This window comes from Ochlerotatus camptorhynchus, unplaced genomic scaffold (assembly GCF_037179485.1).
Source record: "Ochlerotatus camptorhynchus isolate MF236.1 unplaced genomic scaffold, CSIRO-AGI_Acam_v1.1 ptg000353l, whole genome shotgun sequence".
Taxonomy (NCBI): domain Eukaryota; kingdom Metazoa; phylum Arthropoda; class Insecta; order Diptera; family Culicidae; genus Ochlerotatus; species Ochlerotatus camptorhynchus.
Window position 1 is genome coordinate 446,724 of NW_027040841.1, and position 25,257 is coordinate 471,980.

The 25,257-nt window shown below is 37.5% G+C and overlaps 1 protein-coding gene across 2 annotated transcripts in view; it reads left to right on the top strand.

Annotated features, from left to right (window-relative positions):
• Positions 1-25,257, top strand: part of Atg13 (Autophagy-related 13) — a 144,752-nt gene that overhangs the window by 48,653 nt on the left and 70,842 nt on the right. For both annotated transcript variants that reach the window (XM_065231393.1, XM_065231394.1), the window contains exon 2: positions 7,666-8,023. In XM_065231393.1, the coding sequence (XP_065087465.1) occupies positions 7,666-8,023 (358 nt within the window). The remainder of the gene's footprint in view (positions 1-7,665; positions 8,024-25,257) is intronic.

A 25,257-nucleotide genomic window follows, 5' to 3' on the forward strand; every position in this document is an offset into this window, starting at 1 on the left:
TGCAAAACAAAGACCATTCCACGCAAATAAGGAAAAAGTATCCAAGTATTTTGTTGTTACATGATGTTTAAATTTTGTTTGTTAAATTTTAAACAAAATATGCAAAGGACGGGTATACACTACTGCTGAAAAAACTCAGAGTTCACTGGAAAAATAAACTCATAATTTCATAAATATATTACTTTTGCTTTCCTTTTTGCTCGGGTATGCTTCTGGAGTTAAAAATTGTTTAAATTCGACTCCTAAAAACAGCTATATTAAATTGCTTCTTGTAATCGTTTCTTGTTTGTTGACTATTATATCTCCAATAAAACCTTTGAGGCCGTATTTAACTCAGCTACTCATTTTGCCATTTTTTTCCGGGAACTTTATTTTATGTATACTATCTGGAAGTGGGCAAATATTGTGGTTGAAGGGACTATTTCATGCAAAAGCATGTTTCAAGTAGACCTGTAAACCAGTCATGTCATCGGCAGCGGTGGCGCAGAAACTATTTTCGCCTTGGTAGTACTTGCCACACAACGTGATGCAGCTGGCTTAAATCATTGATAGAATAACCTGAAAAAAGTTTCTTGGTACATACTCCCAACAAACCCCCCGCCGACTGTGAAATGTCAGGAGCGACAGCACAATACCGAACAGCAGCTTTTTATCCCCTCGGAACTCAAAAATAAGAACGGCTATTTCGTAGATATCCTCCACGGTTCTATGAATACCGAAGAAACCAAAAGAGCTAGCTACCAGGACACCCAATTTTGTCCTGCCGCTCATCGGAGAAGTGATAATGATCTCCGCCCCCAGAATCAAAGCCTGGAGAGGTAATGTCACCAGCACACTTAATGGAAACCTGACTAATTGAGTGTTGTTTTCAGCACAGTTCTAAACCATCCCTTACCCCACCAAATTGGAGAACAATTCCACAACGAGTCCTACAAACATTTTCGAATTAGAAATATGAATAATTTTGCTGGGAGAAAATGTTCTAATTATAATTTGTCTTGTAGCTTCCATCGGGATGGGTGAATCTGACAGACACCTAGATGCATTCCAGTCAGAAAAAGGCCCTTATATGAGGTAACCAAACCGATTTAATTTAGTCATAGCTGGAAGCTAATTGCCATGCTTATACAGGACCATTTCTTTCGTAGTCACGCATTTCTCTCGGTCAACGGACTACAAATCTGGAGTGACAGAGTCCAAGTAATCATACATGGGAGTATTCGTCATTAAGCAGTGGTAGTGCTCAGTCCGCATCGTGCTCTCTTGCCGTGCGGATCTATTTGCTTTTTGCTTAAGGAAGTGTTACTACTACCTAAAGCTACAACAAATTTAAACAGCACTTTTCAGTGCTCAACCTGTAAAAATTTTCTACCTTGTTCAACTCCTCTTATTCCTCTTCGATCCTTGTTTGGACCCTACCCGAGGTAATCCTTCTTGGATATCGATTTGGAAAATTCCTCTTCGATCCTTCAGATTCTTATAGTAATCTGCTTGGAAGTCGATTTGGATAAAAAATTTACTGTCGTCATGGCGCCTAAACGCAAAAGAAAGGGGCAAACTCTTGACCCCCCTTCTGAAGAAATTAATTTAAGTAATCAATTTGATTTGCTCACGGATGATGAGAATGATCCATCATCCAAGAAAAATTCTAGTAAACTTTCCCGGCTTAATGCCAAGAAGGAAAAGATTCCCCCTATTGTGATAACCACTACCGATTTCCATGCTCTTCGCATGGAACTTTTGAATTTCGTGAAAGTTAAGTTTTCACTACAAATTGGACGTCGGGGTGAATGCCGTGTATTGGCTGAAACCTTGGACGGATTTAAATGTCTTCTCAAGTATCTTACTGAGAAGAAGCACAAATTTTTTACTTACGACACCAAAACTGAACGTGTGTTCAAGGTTGTCATGAAAGGACTGCCCAGTGGTGAATCCCTGGATCAGATCAAAGATGAACTGGCAAAATTACTTGGAGTTGTGCCACTCCAAGTAATCAAAATGAAAATGAAATCCCGTCCTGGCGATTCGCGCAACGGGATTTCTAATGATTTTTATTTAGTTCACTTCAAGTCTAGTGAACTAAACAACCTTAAGGCCTTAGAAAAAGCTAGCCTTATGCTCCATGTTCGAGTGAAGTGGGAACACTTCAGGAAGACTGGAGGAAATTTTCAAAACCTCACTCAGTGCCGTAAGTGCCAGGGATGGGGTCACGGAACTAAAAATTGCTACATGCCAGCTAAATGCATGAATTGTGGTGATTCCTCTCACGCAAAGGACGACTGTCCTGTGAAGGAAGATCCTAAGAAATTTAAATGTTCAAATTGTGGTGAAAACCACAAATCCAATTTTTGGGAATGTAAGACTCGCAAAGCGATCCTACAATCTCGTTCTAACCGACAGGTAGGAAACGCTCCACGTTTCCGACCAGGTATAAATTCCTCTGCTGTTAACAACGGTCAGCGAGGAACAAATTCCACATTCGTACCCGTAGGTACAAATATCACCCCTGCTTCAAATGTTTCATCTGTACCTACTCCCCTCGCTGCTAACAATGTTCAGCGAGTTAATGGAGCTACCTATGCTGCTATTGCAGCGGGTAGAAATCAAAATACTAACCAACGTTCTAACGGAAATTTTGACAATTTTGACTTAGGAAGCATTACTGCCCCTAAAATGGAATTTTTACAGAATTCATTAATTGACATGATTTCTGATATGCTTAAATCTAACTCCATGTTTGATGCTATTCAAACTGGAGTAAAATTTGCAAATAATATTGTCATGACTTTAAAATTCAGTAATGGATTTTAAAGCATTAAATATTGTAAATTGGAATGCTCGATCTCTTAAAGATAATGAAGACGAGCTATTTAACTTTTTGAGAGTTCATAACGTGCATATTGCCGTTATAACTGAAACGTTCCTTAAACCTGCCCATAAGGTTAAGAAGGACGCAAATTACTTGATTTATAGAAATGATCGTCTTGATGGACCCTGTGGTGGCGTTGCCATCATTATTCATAGACGAATCAAGCATAAAATTCTTTCTTCATTTGAAACCAAAGTTTTTGAAACTTTGGGGGTTTCTGTTGAAACAAAATTTGGACAACTTACGTTTATAGCTGCCTATTTGCCATTCCAATGCGTAGGCCAGCAAAAGAATTTTCTCAAGGGTGACCTCCAGAAACTTACCCGTCATAGGTCTAAATTCTTCATTATTGGTGATTTTAATGCAAAACACCGCTCATGGAATAATGCTCAAAGCAATTCCAATGGTAATATTCTGTTTGATGATTGTTCTGCAGGTTATTACACTATTCAATATCCAAACAGCCCAACATGCTTTTCTTCTGCAAGAAATCCCTCAACTATTGATTTGGTCTTAACTGATTCATGTCATCTTTGTAGCCAATTGGTTACCCATGCTGACTTCGGTTCTGATCACCTTCCAGTAACTTTTGAAATATCCCAAGAAATAATTTCTAATCCCAACAAATTTACTTTCAATTACCATAGGGCTGATTGGGAGCAATATCGAACATTTATGGAATATAACTTCGATCCAAACATTCCTTTGCAAACCAAAGATGAAATTAATTATGCTCTTGAATCTCTGACTACTTCTATAGTTGAAGCAAGAGCTGCCTCAGTACCAAAATGCGAGGTTAAATTCGATTCAATTATAATAGACGATGATCTTCAGCTCTTGATCCGTCTTAAAAATGTCCGTAGGAGACAATTTCAAAGAACACGCGATCCTGCCATGAAAGTTATCTGGCGGGATTTGCAAAAACAAATTAAAAAGCGATTCTCTGCCCTGAGGAACAAAACTTTTGAAAATAATGTTTCTAAATTAGACCCGAGTTCCAAACCCTTTTGGAAACTCACAAAAATTTTGAAAAAACCTCAAAAGCCAATTCCAGCGCTTAAAGAAGGTGGTAAAATTTTGATCACAAATTTGGAAAAAGCTCAGAAACTTGCTAAGCAATTCGAGAGTTCCCATAATTTCAGTTTGGGTCTTACTAGTCCTATTGAGAATCAGGTTGCTCGGGATTTTCGGAATATTTTCTCTCGGGAAAATATTTTTGATGATTCCTGGGGGACTGATTTGGACGAAGTAAGGTCTATAACTAAAAAGTTTCAAAATATGAAAGCTCCAGGTGATGATGGAATTTTCTATATCCTCATCAAAAAACTCCCAGAGAGTACCTTGTCTTTCCTGGTAAAATTATTTAACAGATGTTTCCATTTGGCATACTTTCCTGATAAATGGAAAAATGCAAAAGTTGTTCCAATTTTGAAGCCGGATAAAAATCCAGCTGAAGCTTCTAGCTACCGTCCAATAAGTTTGCTTTCTTCAATAAGTAAACTTTTTGAAAAAATAATTTTGAATAGAATGATGCTTCACATCAATACGAACTCAATTTTTGCAGATGAGCAGTTTGGATTTCGCCATGGGCATTCAACTACTCATCAACTCTTGAGAGTTACCAATTTAATTCGTTCAAACAAATCTGAAGGCCACTCAACTGGAGTTGCTCTTCTAGACATAGAAAAAGCATTCGACAGTGTTTGGCATGAAGGTTTGATTGCTAAATTGAAAAAGTTTAATTTTCCACTTTACATTATGAAATTAGTTCAAAATTATTTAACTGACAGAACTCTGCAGGTAAATTATCAAAATTCCAAATCTAATCGACTACCTGTTAGAGCAGGAGTTCCTCAGGGTAGCATTCTTGGGCCTATATTGTATAACATTTTCACTTCGGACCTCCCTGATTTGCCTCAGGGTTGCCACAAATCTTTGTTCGCTGATGACACAGGCATTTCCGCTAAAGGAAGAAGTCTTCGTGTTATTTGCAGCAGACTGCAGAAAAGTTTAGATATTTTCTCTTCTTATTTACAAAAATGGAAGATTTCTCCCAACGCTTCCAAAACTCAACTTATAATATTTCCACATAAGCCCAGGGCTTCCTTTTTGAAACCTAGTAGTAGTCACATAGTCACTATGAACGGAGTTCCAATTTCCTGGTCAAACCAAGTGAAATATCTTGGATTAATACTTGACCATAAATTAACTTTTAAAGATCACATTGAGGGCATTCAAGCCAAATGTAACAAATATATAAAATGTTTGTATCCTCTTATAAACAGGAAATCCAAACTTTGCCTGACGAATAAACTTCTAATATTTAAACAAGTTTTTAGACCGGCCATGCTTTACGCTGTGCCAATATGGTCTAGTTGTTGCACTACCAGGAAAAAAGCACTTCAAAGGATTCAGAACAAAATTCTGAAGATGATTTTGAAGTTGCCTCCCTGGTACAGTACTACCGAAGTACATAGAATTTCGAATGTTGAGACTTTAGCACAAATGTCCAACAAAATAATTAGTAATTTCCGGCAAAAATCGTTACAATCCTCAATTGCAACGATTAATTCCCTTTATACTTAGATAAGATTTAGTTTTAGTTATTTAGTTTTAAGCTATCAATTGTTATACTGACATGCAGGTTTAAAAAACCTGTTTAAAATACTGAATTGCCAAGACAGGAACAATGTAAAAACACTTAGATATATATCATAACAATTAAGGCTGGTAAGTTACTGTAGTAACTGGAGCACCTAGGTTAAAAATGAAATGTAATTTATTTTGAATTTGGAACAAATAAAGAGTTAAAAAAAAAAAAAAAAAAAAAAAAAAAAAAAAAAAAAAAAAAAAAAGCAGTGGTAGTGCTTAAGTAGCATTGTCCTCACGGGCAGCATCCTTCCCGCAGCCAGAGTAATAATCCGCAGCAGTAGCGTTTCCAGGGCACACCACGAGGAGGCGAACTACTTCATGCCCCTCCCCGCCTCGGTGTAACACATGCTGTGTGTCTGTCCGGAATTCCAGAAGCTACGCGAACTACACGGACTTCCGGAGAACGTCTGGAATCTATTTGGTGACGCCCCACGACGTTGGCTGCGCTGATCGTGTTCTTTCACCTTTCTATTTTTTTCTGCCGTCGGGGTATCTCTACCAGACGGGGGCACTGTTACCTGCGGTGGAGCTCTACCTTGTTCGCGCATGCATTCCTCGCCACAGCTCCGTATGTAATTCTCATTTTACATTAAGTTTGTACAGTGTTGTCTGTCTCTCTCGGCGGGTAATCAGAGCCAGTTGTACGGTACGTTAATGTCAAATTGAAACCTTCTTCTGAGGCAGACCCTAAGCCTAACCTCTTCCTATCTAACGTGATGAACTAGTACGTCTAAAAATCACGATAATAAAGAAAAAAAATAATATCAATACCATCAATTCTACATTTCGTATTTTTTTTCTATGACGTCTTGCCCAACAAATACTTTGATAAGGTCAGCACTTCTGATCCAGATATTTGCAGTTTTGTTCACACATCGCTATCATTCATAATGGAAAATGCCGGTGACTGCTTCCCACGTTGAAGTCAAATTCATCCAAATAAACTTGATACTGAGGAAGCTCATCCTCCATGTATGGAAATAGCCACTCACAACGATATCTCCTCATTTATAAAGAGAAATCATGCTGGTAGCAATCACATACGCTTTCATAACGTCATCATCATCGATGGGGTGTGACTTCGATGTTGGGAACAACAACAAAACCGGTAGCGTTGGGATGTGGGATATTGAATGCACCTAATTAGGTTCAAGCTTGGTTGCGCTTCAGCTGCGGAAGAATTACCTCAAGTATGGTTTCGGATGAAATGTAGGGTAAAGTGGGGCAAGATGGGTCTTCAAGAAGGTTTGAAGAAGCAAGTCATCATTGGAGTTGCATTGAACCTGTTGATTTTAACAATCAAATGAATAATAAATATACTAGCTGACCCATCTTGCCCCACCTTACACTACTCAATTGGAAGAATAGTGCATTGGAATCTGTTACACCTGTTAAACGTTTTAGTGACCCTTGGTTCCTTCACACATGACTAATATTTATCCGCAATTACTCTGCTCTCTGTAGAAAGTTATACATGAAAGGATAATGGGAAAGATGTAGCCCTCTTTCGTCTGCCTTCATTTCTACCAAAACTTAATTAGGCAGACTCATTCCGTAACCCGGATCCTTCATAAGTGAAAGTCACGCATGGAGAACTCCCTTTGGTCCAGTTCGTTATGGCTCTATGAACCTTTCCGATTACCCATCACAAAAGAGCCATCAACGGTAAATAATTTACTTATTTACGATAGTCATTTCCACAACCAAATGGAACACTCAACTTCCAGTAGATACTGGGCGCAACATGTCCGGATAGTAGTCTGAAATGGCTAATGAAAATAGACAAGTAACTTTAATAGAACACCATACCTACGGTGCGATGTGATAGTTGGTGGCCATGGCGCGGTGGGAAGCCAAGGTCGAGTTCAAGTGTACGGACGGACGCTCTGTTTTGTTCAGCTCCTTTCACCGCCTACTTCGTAGAGCTCGGTAAAAATGAGCACAAAACACGCGCGCGCCAAGCTCCATATCCACAGCCACTCATCCGTGCGGAAAATCGATATGCTTCCAAGTAACATATATACCTTCCTCGTGTTGTTGTTCATGTGGGCGTAGCGCCGTCTGCCGTCGCGGTCTCGAATAAAGCTTTATCATTGATTCTTGGAACGATTCTAATGGAAATCCTTTCTTCTCTTCTTCCACAGTTCAACATCGCGATAGTCGATCAACCGGACGTTCTAGCGGAAACGAAGAAAGTGCTTCAAATCAGTCAACATGAATCGATTGTCACGCGGTTACCGTTGTGCGTAGAGATCTCTCTCCAGACCGTGGAGGGAGATAATATGATCTTGGAGGTTTGGTCGTTCAGTGTACAATCAGAACAGTGTGACCTGCAGTCGCGTACCACCCACTCCATTTACAACCGTATGGGACTTTTGCTGAAATCGTTGCTTTCGGTTACACGTTCAACGCCCGCGTATAAACTTTCCCGTCGACAGAGTGCGGATTCATATCAAATTTTCTACCGGATCTATATCGGCGAAGCGCAGACCCATCAGTTGGGTGAGTATTTTGGGGTTTTTGAAGCACAACCAGGGAATGAGACGACTATGTTCAGAAGCAATCGGTTTCCATTCTATCAGTGGAGTGTTAACCCTTATTGCTGTTATATTTTTGGAATACGGTTTAAATATTGCACATGATTTGCTGGGCATTTCTTGAGAAACTAGGTTGTGTGCTCGTTTCTTGAGAACCTTTTCAAGAAATGAGCATACTACCTAGGTACTAGAATTTGCAGCAAATGATTTGCGTATACATTTTCTTGTGATTATTGCCATGTCAGAACAGAATGATCCATGCGCGCAGAGTCATTGTACTCATTCGTCCCTGGAAGTTGGTAAAAACCCACTTTGCGTCACCAACTTCATCATCATCATTGTCGTAAGCAGTCAGGTGTACCCATACCCACTTCAATCTAACCTTCCTGGCCGCGCGCGTGGCTATTCGCAAACAGCAACAGCACCATATTCGGCACTCGAAAACGCCAGTCACGTTCGCAAATATAAGCGTCCTTTTTGCATAAGCCAGAAGCGCAGCGTGTGGGGGCCAAGATTGAAGTTGCATGCAAAGGGTACATTGCAGAAACTAACGAACTTCATTGTCCGTGCATTGAAGTTTCTCGATGTTAAACGGACTTAGGTTGTACCTAATGCATCACTCTCCCGTTCTGCTCGTATTTGCATAGTTAATGTCTTCTAACCTCGGAAAATATGATGAGTGCTGCTTCTTCGGAGACTACCGGATGCAAATATTTGCACCATGACTGCGAGAATTGCATCACTCGGTTTTGTGTGCATATGCAAACATAACACCAACTCACCAACGTTCCCTGATTGACATCACCACTATTATCAAACTCGGACCTAATTGGAATAAATTTGAGTCAATTAGTAGCGTCTAGAAGCGTGGGCCATTCAGTCATTCATTCATATGTCACACCATACCTCGCTTAAGGCCTGTCTGTCGGTCTGACTGACTACCAGCGAAAACGATTGCTGCTTTCACTCGAATGTTACACCTTGCGATATGAGAAATTTCAAATATTTCATTCATAGTCGTACGGGGTGAGCTATTTCATATCTACATGTCATTTTCACGTGAATCAATCTTTAACGAAATCCACCACATCTCGTGATCGTGACGATGATCTCTCCCGCTCTCGAACAATCCAAATTTGGGTTGGTGTGCAGGCAATCATCATTGTGTGCAACTATTTTCTACCGCAGACATCGCTTAGGTTCGATCTTGCTGCAAAATTCCACATGGTTTGCACCCCGTGATCGCACCTTTTAACCATCAATGCGTAACCTGTTTCGTTGTGAAACGAACGACGATCATCTTCAGATCGAAATCCAAGCCCACTGAAGAAAACGCTACCTTCTAAATTGAAGATTCGTGGTGTTGAATTACAGCAAATTATAACTTGAATCAACTTTCCCCCTCCTCCGGATCCATAATTGTCGCGATCGCCCATAGAAGGAACCACTAGCGTGCACAGGGTGGGGCAAGGTGGGGCAATTGCCCCATCTTTTATAAATAAGACTTTTATTTCCACATTTACCAAATTATATTATATAAATTACTTGATTTCTTGATACCTTGATTTGAAGGTTAGGTTAGGTTATCTTTATTAGCGAGACTTTCAGCCAGAGGCTGGTTCATTTCTTCTTGATTGGAAAGTAAAATAACTTCATTTCATAATATCAGGGCACTGAAAACCTTTTATTGTGTCAATTCCTTTGAGATGGGCCTGAAAATTGCACCACAAAGGTGCATGAAGGGGCAAACTTCAATGAAATGTTTTGGTCAAAAAATTGCACGACAATGGTGCATATAATAAATTTCTGGAGTATTTTTTTTTCTAGGTGGTTCATGGAGGGTTAAAAGAAGAAGGTAAAATAAGGTTGATAAAATCCACCTTCGTGGTGGTAAATTGAAGAAAAAGCTTTTTATTGAATATTTCTGGTGTAAAAATATCGTCAAGGTGGTGCATGGAGGGACTAATCAAAATGAATCACTCTGGTGGAAAAAATGAATCATGCTACAAATTTGGAGGTGCACATTTAACTGAAAATTTCTGGTGGAAGGTTCGCAACACTGCTTCATTGCTTCATTGAAAGTTTTTTGAAGAGGCGAACCCTGCAATCACCATCAAGGTGCATGGTGAAACAAACTTCTCTTACAATTTTTGGTGCACCGTTCTGGTGAATAGAGGAGCTTGCTTTATTGAAAATTTCTGGTGCAAAATTTGCATCACTCTGATAAATGAAATTAACCGAAAATTTCTGGTGGAAAACTTGCACTGGTCTGGTAAATGAAGGCACAAGCTTTATTTAAAATTAAGCTATATTGAAAAATTCTGGTGGAAAATCTGCACCGTTCTGGTGAACGGATGGGCAAGCTTTTCGAAAAAATTTTGGTATTAAATTTGCATCCTCCTGCTGAATAGAGAAACAAACTTTAATAATAATTTCTGGTGCAAATTTGCACCATTCTGATGATTGGATGGGAAGCTGCTTTACTGAAAATTTATGATGAAAAATCTGAAAATAAGGACAAGCTTGATTTGATGGAAAACCTGCACCCAATTTTCTGGGGGCATGTTTGTATTGAAAATTTCTGGTGTAAGATTTGCAACAATCTGCTGCATGGAGGGGCAAGCTGATTTGAAAATTCCTGGAGTAATAATTGCACAGTTCTGGTAAATGGAGGGGCAAGCTTTATTGAACATTTCTGGTAGAAAAATTACAACGTTTTGGTGAATAGACGGACAACTTAAACTTGACTTCCGAGAAGAACCTCAAGGGTATTGCATTCTGAGGACAGTTCCAAAAGAAAAGATTTCTGGGGATGATTCCATAAAAATTCTGCGAATAATTTCTAGTTAATCCTGCAGATAGCTCCAAGATAATTTCGAAAATAATACCGAGAGAATCAAATTTTGAATGAAATTTCAAAGGGATGTTGAGGAAAATTTCAAGGGAATCCCAAGAATAATTTCAAGCTCATTCTTGAAAAGAATTTCTGGTGAATACGGAGGAAATTCTTCTGAAACTTTAGGGGAATTTCAATTCCAATGTGTTCTGAGAAAAAAAAGTTCTAATATATTCCGAGAAGAACCTTAAGGATATTGTATTCTTAGGACAGTTCCAAAATATTTCTGGGGAGGGTTCGAAGAAAATTCTGTGGATAATTTCTAATGCATCCTGCAGATAGTTCCAAGATAATTTCGAAAAAAATACCGAGAAAATCAAATTTTGAGTGAAATTCTAAAGGGATTTTAAGCCAAATTTCAAGTGAATTCAGAGGATAATTTCTAGCTCATTCCAGGAAAAATTTCTGAAACTCTAAAGGAATGTCAGTTCCAATAAGAATTTCAAAAGAGCTCTTAGGAAAGTTCTAACAAAATCCGAGAAGAACCTCAAGGATATTGAATTCTGAAAGGATTTCTGTGGAGTGTTCCAAGAAAATTCTGGTAATGATTTCTAGTGAATCCTGCAGATTGTTTCAAGATAATTCCGAATAGAATACCGAGAAAATTAAATTTTGAGTGAAATTCCAAAGGGATTTTGAGGAAAACTTCAAGGGAGTACCGATAATTTCTAGCTCATTCCGGGAATAACTTCTGGATAATACTCAGCAAATTCTTCTGAAACTCTAAGGGAATTTTAGTTCCAAGGTGTTGTGAGTAAAAGTTAAGAAAAGTTCAAAAAATAATTCCAGATGACTTCTGAGAAGAATTTCAAAAGAGAAAGGTAACTGAATGTAATGTTGCGGAACATTGCGAAAACCTTGCGAGCAGTTGGCGATTGTCATCAGGTAGGGTTACGGTATGTAATGTGGGTCTAGTCCTTTCATTCGGCCTATCACGCAAATAAATAATTAATTAAGGAATATTACACAAAAAATAAGGAAAATATTGATCACTGATGATTGATAAATGTGTACCACACACAAATCAATTTATATCACAACATTTCAATACATTTTCAGCTCTCGTAAGTAATAAAACTGGTTGAGAATATCACTCTGTTCGGAGTTTTTAGCCGCCATGACTTCTAAGGTTAAGATGGGAAGGTTGCACTGACGATCATCAAATGGCCTGATTATGGCATTTATTGAATGGAATTACCTGATAATACACACTAGACGTAAAACTCACAGTTACTGTTTGAATATTTTATGTTTATTTTAATTGTTTAACAACGTTTTCACAAGTAAATCATGGACCCAACTTTAGGGACACATTTCTTTTCTATGTTCCTAACTTTGGCCCATGAAATTCATTTGACAGCATATAGCAATAAGAGTAACGTCAACAATGTGGTTTGCATTTGGATGATAAGGAACGAACAGGAAGGGAGATTTTTTCTGCCAAATCTGTATAATGAACATCACAATGTTTTGATTTAGATATTCTGCGGTCGAAAGACGATAAGCGAAATTTTTAATTTTTAATTTTTAACTTGAGTGATTTAATGTAGTTTTCGTAAAATTTTCTCTAAGAAATGTTTTGAGGAATGAAGAGTATTAAGTTAACAGTGATAGTGATAAAAAAAAATACATAAGAAAACGTTACCAAGAGCGTTTTTTTTGAGAATCAAACAGGATAGGACGAAGTTGCATCCATAAATAGACCCAATTTGGGGACAATAGACCGATATTACATACATTTCCCTGGTGAGTTTTTGTCTTAAAAAAAGTAAGTTTTTCAACTTTTTGCGGTTCCTGATAGCAAACGACATGATAAGCATATCTAAGCATACCATTTAGCAGTAGAATATCGTTTGCAGGTAAATTAATTGATGAGTTATGATTAAAAACGTAATCTATGGCTGCATATTAGACCGAGGTTAGGGACGTATACCCTATATTGATAATGATCGGCCGACGGAAACATTCGTGGGTGTGGGACGGGTGTTGAAAACAGACGCAACGACCATCTTCAATACTATTGCTGAGGTCCTGACAGCGATGCAGATTTCTTGGGAGCAGGTAATGGCAGTATGTTTTGACGGTGCCAGAACAATGGCTGGCAGCGCTGCTGAAGTACAAGCCAAGTGCAAGAACAAAAACAGCAATATACTTTTATAAAGAGCTTTGAGTGTGTTGGTTTATTTCCTTTTAATTCCGTTATGATTGCTTATATTTTGACAGATACGCGTATTTTGTCTACTATTATACTTGCAGACTTCATCAGTGACAAGTACTCAACACCACAGACTGATCAAGATTGGATTGATCAAAAGCAATATACTGTTTGTTCACTGCTATGCGCACTGTTTGAACAACAACATTGCTGGAAATGTATCATTTCGGTTAAAGCCCTACTATCGCAACCATTTGACGAACCGATCATCATCGACATCGCCGATGGGATTAAATTGCCAATTTCCATTGGCTGTCTGAAAGGCATTGAAGAAGATGAACCACCACCGGAGGAAAAAATAAATAAAATTAGCTAAATTGAACAGTAGGGAAACAGTGGTGGGTGGACAGCACCATCCCCCACGCACTTTGGAGTACTCCCCATCCCAAGATTAAAGCACCATAGAAAAAAATTGCCCCTCCTTAACAAGGTTCCTGTGCACGCTAGTGGAAGGAACGAGAAAAAGTGAATTGCCTTCAGCTCGATTCGGTTTCATTCATAGAGACAACTACTCTCAGTCACCACTACACGACTGCTCCATCCACACACCTGCACGCCCGTATTGAAGCAAAGATACCAACAGAAAACTCCCCTCAAGCCCCCCCATAAAGCCAGCCCCACTGTTGTGATGGGGAATTGTAGTAAAACAACAACATCGAAGTGATTTAAAACTAAATATTTCTCGCTCTCTCAATCGGCTACGGAACGACCTTGCAAAGCTTTTATAGAGCTACAAAGCCGAGTGCTGCTGCTGCTGCTGCTGCTGCTGCTAGCTTTACGACAAATAAATACACCAACACGAGTGCACTTGTGATCTGAAAGTAGTACCCATCGCCGTGACCGACCAAGTACCGTACAAAGTCCATCCGTTTCGATAGATTTGAATGCATTGAATAAACATGAGATCATGATGGTAGGTACAGAGCCGCGGTCGTCGTCGTCGCGGTTGTGATTCGAGAATTGGTCGCGGTGGAATCGCGGCAGCGTTGTCGTCTTGACTGGGTTCAGCCTTCACAAGGCTGAATTCGGTCGCTTGTTGGAAGATGTTGTAATTAGCAGATGAATACATTTTCTACTTCTAGTGTTTGTTGATGGGACTGGTGTTCAAGGTATGGGCATGGTTCGAAAAGTTGGTTCAGGTATTATGATCGAGTAGGCTAGAAGCAGATGCTTTCGTGAATTTCTCGATTATTTTTGCAAAATGACGCATGGTTATTGAACCAAATGCAGTGAACTCTCTACAACTCCATATTTAATGGACTATCGAGTTATAAAATTATCGAGTAATAGAATAAATATCCTAAAGGAAATAACGAATGTGCCCAGGATACTTCATTAATAGGAAATCTGTAGTGTAAAATTTGACAAACATTGCAAAAATTTTCAAATGACTCATATTTGAAGTGAAGGTATGCTTTTGTGATAAGAAAATGTTGCTCAATATTGATTTTTTTTGTCCTATTCCAATTTCAGATGCAAAGTGCATGCAAATATTTAAGATGCTGGACTTGGGAAACATATGTGTAAACCTTAACCTTAACTACACATGTTCGGGGCTTAAATTTTTGTTTTAAGTTAAAAATCAAAATAATCATGCAATTTATTCAAATCCCCATAATAATAATTCCAGAATTATCATGGAAACCAGAAAACTCTGTACATAATTACCTTTGAATTTTCTTTGCAATTTCCTTGAAAACCCTTGTAAGAATTTTTTTGGAATTCTTCTTAGAATTTCCTGGAACCTATTCTGAAAATTCGATTCCTTTGAAATTGTTCTCAAAATTTGACCAGAAATGTTCTTCAAAAACCCGTGAAGTATTTGTTTTGGAATTAAAACAATTAAAGTTCTCTTATGGATATTCCGCACTATTCCTTTAAAATTATCGCCCCAACACTCTTAAAATTCTGCCTCTTGTTGAATTCTCATCAAAATTCTGTTGCAACTCTCATTAAAATAAATCTGTCATTCTCCTCACTATCCTAATACTATTCTCCTCAGAACCACGTGGAAATTTCGCTTGAAGTTTTCTTCACAACTCCTTTTGGAATCTTCTAAATAACCTAAGAATTTAATTTAAAACTTCCTTTCTTCTCTACAGAAATCCCTCTAAATACATCGTAGAATTACTTCGGAATTCTGCTCAGAACTTCTCCTTCCAAAAAAATGTACGCATTCTCCTCAGTATTTCAATGTCCGATTTCTTTAAATTTTATTTAAAATTCCTAGCGGTGCGATGTAGTAGTAAGCGTGATTGCCTTTCACCCCAAAGGACCTGGGTTGTTGCCCAGTCAGCGCCGCCAAGATTTTCGGAGGCATAAAATCTCTGATGTTTGTCTTCAGGATTCTATAGAATGATCTGTAATTTATTATAACCCTTAAAATTCTTCCAAGTCTCAGAGCCTTGAATGTGACTCCAGAGCCCGTAATTATGTTATCTAGCATCACGAAGTTTGTTATTAGTATAAAATTTTGAAGAATAGTTCTTGACAAGACTCTACACAAATGTCAAAGCCCCAGAAACTTGGGAATCCTCTTCAATCTCGTTTTTAAACAATTTGTTCAATTTCGTTTTTTGTTGAATATTAGCAACCGGGAATTTTTTAGAATTGAACCAGGAAAACTCCAGAACGGGAACGTTGAACCAAGGCATATAAGTCTCTATGCTATGATCAGCGAATCCGAACATATAAAGCAACCAACGATACAGACAAAACGGTTGCTACGACTACCATAACAAACTCGCTCTGTAACACAACTCGATCGGAGCGGTAGAAGGATAATGATATATTGCTGGCCTGCTTTGTTGCAATATACATGGATGAGGACATAGCTTGATCTGAATCGAGAAAAGACATAACAGCAAAATTCCCATTAACACACGTGTATCATCTTCGGCTTTACTTCGTGAAGCAGCTTTCCAACAATTTGCTCGTTTACTTCTACCGCCCTGAGTGAGCGGTGTCTCACGGGCTGCTTGTCATGAAAAAAAGGAAGAAGATTATATCATTATTGCTTTCCACTTCTGACATAGCGTTATCATTCGGATCGTTGATCGCTTGTCATTTTGTCATTTGGAGATATTTTTGATTCCTTGGCTATGATGTGTATATGTACGGAATGGACTAGACGAATAGATGTTACAAATAGATGGCGGCCATGTTTGAATCCAATTTAGTGGACCCGTCATGGAGATAGTGGCTCACCTGAACCTATGTACAGGGTGTCCATCCAACCGGGAAGACCGGGAAATCCGGAAAAAAAAATCAGGAATTAGGATTTGCCGGGAAAAATGCGGGAAAACCCAAATCGCACCGGGAAAGATAATGTATACTCATCCTAAGTAACAATTTTGGTTTTATCGTAGTCTTGTAGGCTATAATTTGGTCTTCAAGAATCATTTAAACCCTTATAAAATTTTCAATTTTACATGGAATCAATCAATTTTATATCATATACATATTCATTTGTTTACACTTCTGTTTTAATTTTCATATTATGCTTTCACTGTAGTAAAGTATCAAATTCCTCAAAATTACAAAACAAATTTATTCTTTTCTTTCACTCGTTGCTCATACCAAGATAGCTAAAAAAATTTTTTTTAGAATTTCTTTTGGTTGTCATTGGATGAAAATTTTTTTTTTTTTAATTATTTTGCTACAGTTTTCCGAGCAAAGTAGTGTTAATATAAAACCTAACCGAGACATATCTTGTCACGAAGCTCTACTTGAAAATAGAGAAGCAAATTCATGCCAATTAAAAAATGTCCGATCTCAAACTCCTTGCATACCCGATCATGCTTGGCCTGCAAATGTTCGACACCGTACACAATCAACGAACTTAAAAAAATCATGAGATGATTGGTCCAGAGATAAATTAAAGATAATGTCTGTATTTTGTGCTAATCAGGTACACAAGATTAGTCAGGATATCGTATAATATAAAGATCTGAATCCATACCTCTCACGCTGAAGTCAATGTACTTGATAATCATAGAAATAAATCATCCAGCTCAAACCTAGGGGTAATCACCATTATCATGAACTTAAATCTAACCGGGATAAGTCACGAATGATTTATGATTGTTGAAATTGTTATTATATATAGCAGGGCTGGTAGCAGGTCACTTTTTAGTTACTTGGTCACTATTTTGAAGTCAGTCACTAAAAAGTCACTTTTTACACCTAAAAAAGTCACTAAAGTCACTATTTCCCTAAAAATAGTCACTAAAGTCACTTTTTCACAAAATGTTTAAATTTAAGTACTTGGCACTAAGAAAGTCTACAGAAGTTTTAGCAAAATATAAATATCTGTTAAAAAATTGCAAATTTTAACCAGAGTGACCAGTGAACCGCAAAACGTTAGAACACCAAGAAAACTATTGGGAAATGCCTTCAATTTCGATTTAAAAGAGAATTTTAAAGGATTCTAGAAAATCCCGTGAACTCCAAAGATGGTCTTTGTGGATAGTTCTAAAAGAATTCTGGGGTGATTTCTGACGATACTTTCAAGAGAATTCTAAAGAGTTCGAAATAAATTCCAAGAAGAATTCAAATGGAATCGAATTTTGAGGAAGGAATTCTGAGAAGAGTTTCAAAGTTTGATGGATTTTTATTTTGAGAATTCTGAGGAAATACTATGGGGATTCTAAGGAGAATACGAATTGAATGCAAGGGAGCAGTCCAAGATTATTATAAGCAGAAATTTATGAAACTTCTGAGGTTAATTGCATGGAAATTCTAAGGATGGATTTATGGAAGGACCCTTCAGGGAGTTTCTAAAATAATCAATAAAAAATCGAAAATAATCTACTTTAACTAATCATGCGTGAATTTAACGATTTACGGAGATGCTTAACGTCAAATATCAGACTTCAAATGGAGATTTTATACGACCGAGGAGAAGATTCAATTATAGAGTTGATATCTCCATTTTAGTACGGCAGTGTGAAAATTGTTTATCAAAGTAGAAAGCGAGCAAAGGACAATTTTGAAGAAGGTACGAATCGGGTAGTTGTTTACGTCAGATGGCGACTTGAGTGTGAAACAATCGATAGAACTGTTTCCGCACATCAGAGGTACATGAGCAAATCGGTGATCATCCCTTTTGCCAGTGGTGGCAGGGGGAAACACCCCTCACCATCCCTCATTAACGGATGAGCTTGGTAAAGGAGATGCTCTACCCTATTCGTACCTTCCTAAAAATTATCCTTTGTTCGCTTTCTATTTTCTATATACACATTTTACACTGCCACACTATAACGGAACTATCAACTCTTTCCTCTCATCTCCTCATCTATCGTATAACATGTCCACTTTAGTTCTGATATTTGATGTTAAGCGTTTCCAACTACGAAAATGATCTATTTCCAAGAATTTTGTTGATTGTTCTGCAAAGAATTTCAAGAATGCAATATTATGTTTGTAAAAGCTTATTTGCTTCTAAGTTTAAGAGAAGGGGAATTATTCTAAAAAAGTTCTTGAGATCATTCTGAAGAAATTCTGTGAAAATTTCATAGCAAATTATCAAAGTTATCTACCTAGATACATCAAATATTAAGAGATTTCGAACACAGAATCAAATTCAAGATCATAAAAATGGGAATTACTATTTGCTAGTCATCATGTATAACGTAAGCAAAAGTAAATTATTCAAATTACTTCAAATGCTCTTCACAGGAGTTTCCGTTGTGAGATTCGATCAAATTAGAGGAATTTATGAAACTTGATATTGAGTTCCATGACATAAATTTACAAGTCACTATTTGGTCACTATTTCCGTAATTTTAGTCACTAAAGTCACTACTATTATATCGCATCAGTGCTACCAGCCCTGATATAGTATAATATATAATAATATAGTATATAATAATATAATATATAATAATATAATATTTAATAATATAATATATAATAATAAAATATATAAATTAATAAAAAAGAATAAAGATCTGAACTCCAGGAATTTTGGAAAATATAATATTCCAAACCACACAAGCAACATTTCCGATTTTAATGTGGTCTTTAAGTCCATTCTAAGCCTATAAGGCCTCTTCAAAACCATGATAAAACCAAAATTGTTGCTTGGACAATTATATTAAGGGTTTCCCGAAGGTTCAGCCATTCTATCATTAAGTAGAATCATCGTATCTTAAATTATATTTCGAACGGAGGTTAAAAATGCTCAAAAGTGGAAATCGAACAAGATATGTACTAACCTGTAAAATATTTCCAATACAATTTAAATATGTTGGTAACACAGCTTTGTATCCCACAACATGTTTTCAGGCAAGATTGGAAGATTTTAATATTTTTAATACTGCGTATTGATTTATGCTTTTTTCAACATACCAAAACAACATTTAGGCTAAATTTTTGCGATGCCCTTTAATTTTATACGAATGCATGCTTCCATGAAAATTTGGAGATCTAGATCAACAACATGTTAACGCAAATCTTATCTCATATTTTTTCTACTAAATTGACGTATTGTAGAGCAATTTTACTGAAAAATATGATTATCTATAAACAGTTATTATTTAAAGCCTTTTTATTTTAAGGCAGCGGCGATTTTTTGGTTGTGTTTTTTTTTAAATAACCGGGAAAAAACCGAAAATTGGAAAATTGGATTTGAATGGACACCCTGTATGTAATATGAGTAAGTACGGAATAGGCTTGACTAGTAGAAGATGCGTATCCGATGGCCGCCATTTTGGAACTGAGTCTACCATATTAGGTTTCAAAATGTGTGGCAGACATCGATTATAAACTTCTATGTGTCAAACCCATTCCGTAGATACCGATAATGTATGGGTTCAGATGCGTATTCACTGTCCGGGAGCCGCCATCTTGAGTTCGGATTCGCCATCTTGGAATGAAATCTAAAATGATCGAATTCCAAAATATCGCAGATTCTGGAAATTACTTTAAAGCTGATTATCTAATCACGTCCAAAGCTTCATAATTTAGGTTTTTAATTGCTGGGTATAAGCAAATTAGAATCATTAAAGATAAAACATTAATTGCTCTTTGGATATATGTTGAAGCCAGCGCTACACAATTATTTATTCCTATGTTATTACGAAACCTAAATTGTAAATTTGATAGCAAGTTGTTTGATTCGAATCTGGATTTTCTCCATAAATTTTCTAATGCACAATTGAGTGAGATGTCTTCACGGTTTTTGGGAAATAATAAAGAGCCTCAATGCTTCCAGTATTTTTTTTTAAAAATTGAGAAATTTTGTGAAATCTTAGTAACACATGAAATCGATTTACCATAACCTTCAAATATGTTTCCGGACAAATCACTTCACATGTTCAAGGTTGAATTATGATTTTAATTGTCTAGAAATGAATCATGAGTACAGGCAATCCTGCCTCACAAGATATTAGTGATTACGTCGATTTTGGAAGGACATCTTGTTCCGGAGTACATTATTGCCTGCATTTCTATTGATTTGACTGCTGAATTGGAAAATTGCCTCTATTAACAAAGTACATTCTTCTACTTCCATCTTGCATACATCCACTTTAGCTTAATCCTTCCTATTTTCTAGTGCATTCTTCTGCAATCCACGAACTTTTTCCTTTCTTTGTGCTCTTGAACCGTACGTACCTCTATACAAAAACAGTCAGACCAACATACGAGGGAGGTTTTGTTGTTCGGGGAAGATAAATAAAGAACCTGCTGTCGTTATCTTACCGCACATCGCCTTCATACGAGATCGAGTGCTTCCCCGGGCACCGGCTGTGCGATTATCAACTTGATGACAACAACCGGTCGTCGAGTGTCGCGCGCATTGAATAAAGATATCCTTCGAACAAGGCCGCCGGCCGCGCCGGATTCACACTTGACAACAGCAGTAGATGATTTGAGCCAGCTCCTATCTAGTGCAGTCTACTCATTTGGTAAAAATAAAGAGAATACATACATACATGATAAATAAATACAATTCGTTAATACTGGTTGAGCCGGTAAGTGCACCAGAATTGTAAATTGATTCGGTTTCTGTTGCCAAGTCGGTGCCCATTTGAGCGACGTCTTTTGTTTGCATGCCTGCACGGTTAATGAATCGCTATACCTACTCAAAAAGGTCAATCAGAGGCTTGGACAACACAGTGTGCGAACGCGACTGTCGGTGTCGATTGCCGTTGTTGTTACCAAGGAGTAAACAAATTCATTATATTCTACCGGTACTCGGTGGTGAACAGGTTTATTGACATTTGCAGAGGTGCGGGTGGGGCATGAAGTTGCATTTTTTTTTTCTTTAGAATGCATAAACATACGATGAGTCCAGAGATGCAATTTGTTATTGCAGAAAATCATCCCCGTTAAAATCTCATTACTCACGAAACCTTATCTTCGACAGATTTATTACACTGACCATTTCGCTAGGTACTCTGGGATTAATTACCACTTCCTTATAATCCGAGCCGTCTGTTCGAGGTTCGTGCGTTCGGTACTCTATCATTAATCTTTGCCCAGCAGCGCAGCAACCCGGTGTGCGTTGTTTTCTATCTAGGAAGAATCCCCGGCACGTTCGTAAGCCTACTATATACACATGCTACAAATGATCAATTTGTCATGTTCTACGGCACGCTATGATGTAAACCAGACAGGTCGACCAGACTGCTACCAACACAAATGCACGAACAAATGTGATCACGCGAGACGACGATCGTCGAAATCCTGTTACCTACCTTCTCGAAATAGAATCCCGTTGGGGTGGCATTTGGGGGGTACTAAGGGAGAGGGGGTAGCAAAAAAACAACCATGTGATCTAAAAATAATCACCGCGCGGTCGTCGTCGTCGTTGCAGCTGCACCGAGCAAGTCAATTCTTTGTTGGAATGGAATTCAGGGGCAGGTCGGTTTGAGTTGATACTGTGTTCCATCAAATATAACTTCATTATAATTTCGGGAAGTCATGTGACCAATTATAACCTTTTGCATCAAATCCTTGATGAGAAGAGAGAATGTATCTTCATCATAACACAAACCAGAGAACATCATCGCAAAGTGCTTAGCATAATGTCACATTTTCGTTTTCCATTAAGGACAAGGACAGTAATGTCATGAAATTCATGGAAGATTCCCCCCGAAAGAACTGGCAGCGATAGATACAAATGGTGACGTGATTCCCAAGAATCGAGGTTGGATCCTTGACCCGGCCTCGTCTGACGTAGGTATGTGCTTCTGCACTGCATCGTGATTAGGACGATGAAGCTCAGAGCAGGTGGTGAAAGGGATGGAAGGGAACATACACATCGTTCAAGAGATATCCAATTATATGAGTCTGTTGGTTGTTGTTTTTCGCGTTAGAGACATACACACATCTGGCAGTGGCTTGTTATGGGATTGACGAATGTCTTGTTTTAATGGTTGTTTTTTTTTCTTCTGCACTTTGCTCTGATGTTGTGGTTTATCTAGCTCCTGCTTGGACGATCTAATGACGACCACAACATGACGTGGGTTTTTGTGTGTTCAACAAGACTGCTAATGGAATGGAACGCTCAGATGGAGGGAGATATGACCGCAATATGATGCTTAACATTACATCGATAGGGACTGAGGAATAATTAAAATCCTATACCACCATCAGAGAGGAAAAATAATCTGAATATCACTGGTGATGTAAACATCCTAACCTTTTCGTAGTGCGTTACAGATTTACCTCAACGAATTTTGTTCCTAAGCTCTTCTTATTGACGGTTATGAGCCTCAGTTTTGAGAATCTACGAGGAACTGAGATTGAACATAGGAAAAGGTTCGGACTGGAATTCTGATGCATGGTCGAATATCAGTATCATCGCTACACAGCAAAAAAATAATTTTGATATCACATCAAAGTGGATGCACTACAATCATGTCGAAAATTTCATGTAATTTTTATGACCACATAAATAAACAAATGCAGTAAAAGCAGCGTAATGTCAGTTCATGCATTGTATTAATGATAATTTTGTCCTTTTTAGCAAGTAATATTACACCATATTTTCGACATGATTGTAGTGCATCCACTTTGACGTGATATCAAAATTATTTTTTTGCTGTGTACCTATCTTAGCGGCAAAAGGAAACCTATTTTGATTGAAAAGATATATTTGGAGAATCAGTGCTCAGATTTGTCATTGTCATTGACAGACTTTCGCGCGATATTGACAAAATTGTTCGTCACATAGTCACTGACATACTTGATCCTCAAAAATTCTTCGTCAAAATCTCATTCATTTTTTCGTCAATGACTGTGTAAAAAAGTGTAATTTCGTATAGTTTGTGTCACATTTTTGTTACCCAAGGAGCTCAGGACGTAGATGCTTGTTCACAAAATTAATGATAATTTTGTCCTTTTTAGCAAGTAATATTACACCATATTTTCGACATGATTGTAGTGCATCCACTTTGACGTGATATCAAAATTATTTTTTTGCTGTGTACCTATCTTAGCGGCAAAAGGAAACCTATTTTGATTGAAAAGATATATTTGGAGAATCAGTGCTCAGATTTGTCATTGTCATTGACAGACTTTCGCGCGATATTGACAAAATTGTTCGTCACATAGTCACTGACATACTTGATCCTCAAAAATTCTTCGTCAAAATCTCATTCATTTTTTCGTCAATGACTGTGTAAAAAAGTGTAATTTCGTATAGTTTGTGTCACATTTTTGTTACCCAAGGAGCTCAGGACGTAGATGCTTGTTCACACTAACGACTCCATGTAATTGTGTTGCTCAAGTCATTTAATTTCGTTACAAATTTAGTTAATTAAAAAATCTACACATGTTCGTCACTGGCCGCATTGTCATTGATAATTGACATGGTTTGCCTTGACTGTGACTGTTAGCTCAAATGAGTGACCAAAGCAGAATTGTCAAAATCAACGTGCATTGTCGAGATTTTGCAGCACTGTGGCGAATCATCACGGAACATCACAACTGAATGAAGATTCTTGTGAGACGTATTTTTATCGATGAAAGGCAATGATGATAACTGGAGGCTTCGGGTTCGATTCCCGGTTCGGGTTAGAAATTTTCTCAAAATCCGTAGACAGAGTGTCATTGTGCTTGTCACACAACTAGGGAAAATCGGAATCGAAAACAACTGGTAAATAAATGGAAATTTGTTTGGGAAATATATTTTTAAACCCTATTTTAGTTAAATTCTGATATATAAAAAAATGTATGTGTGATATCCGAATATTTCGCTTAGAACGTACACAGTTCGAAAAAGTAGTGTAAATTTCTGTCACTATGATGCACATAAATGGAGCGTCACATATCATACAAATTCACATTGCAGATCGTGTAAATTTATGAGTCATTTAATGAAATATTCTAAATATTGTATGCAACCATCCATCTTTGTAAGCAATATTTCTTGCAAGTTGCTAGTTTACGTGAAAAGGAAGTTTACATGCTTCAATTTTAGCATGCATGGATATTTACATCACCATTAAAATTCCTATTTTTTTGGTGTGATAGATAAGTCTGAGATCCTTCAAAGTGATTTGTGCTACTCCATACGTAAAGTTTACGATTTTGAGATTTGAAACAAATAGCCATGTCCCTGAGTTTCGGAAGTTTGTCAAGTCCAGGATCGTTCCAGATTTTCTTAAATGATTACGGTGAAAATCCTAAACAATTTCTAAGCCTCAGATACGTGATTTTTTTCAATCATAAAATGTGTTTAGATGTGTTCTTTCTTTATTAGTGCTCTGTTCTTCAACATTTCGAATAAATTTTTACATATACCGAATTAAAATGCAATTCTCCTTAAACATACTAGAAAATTCCCTTGTCACTATTGTCAGAACTAGATTCCATTGGAGTTCTTCCCAAAATTTTCCAATGGAATTTCCTTCTGAAACTTTCCTACGAATTTCTTTTAAATTTTCCTGCAAATTATTTTTTGAATTATTCTTAGAATACGAACCCTTTGATATTTTCTCAAATGTCCCTTAAGGTTAAGTTTTCCTCATTATGCCTATTACAGGGCTGGTAGTGAGACACTTTTTATAAAAAAAAATTATGGATAAAATTACCTGAGCTTTCCAAGTAAGTAAGTCCAAGATCTAAACATCCATGT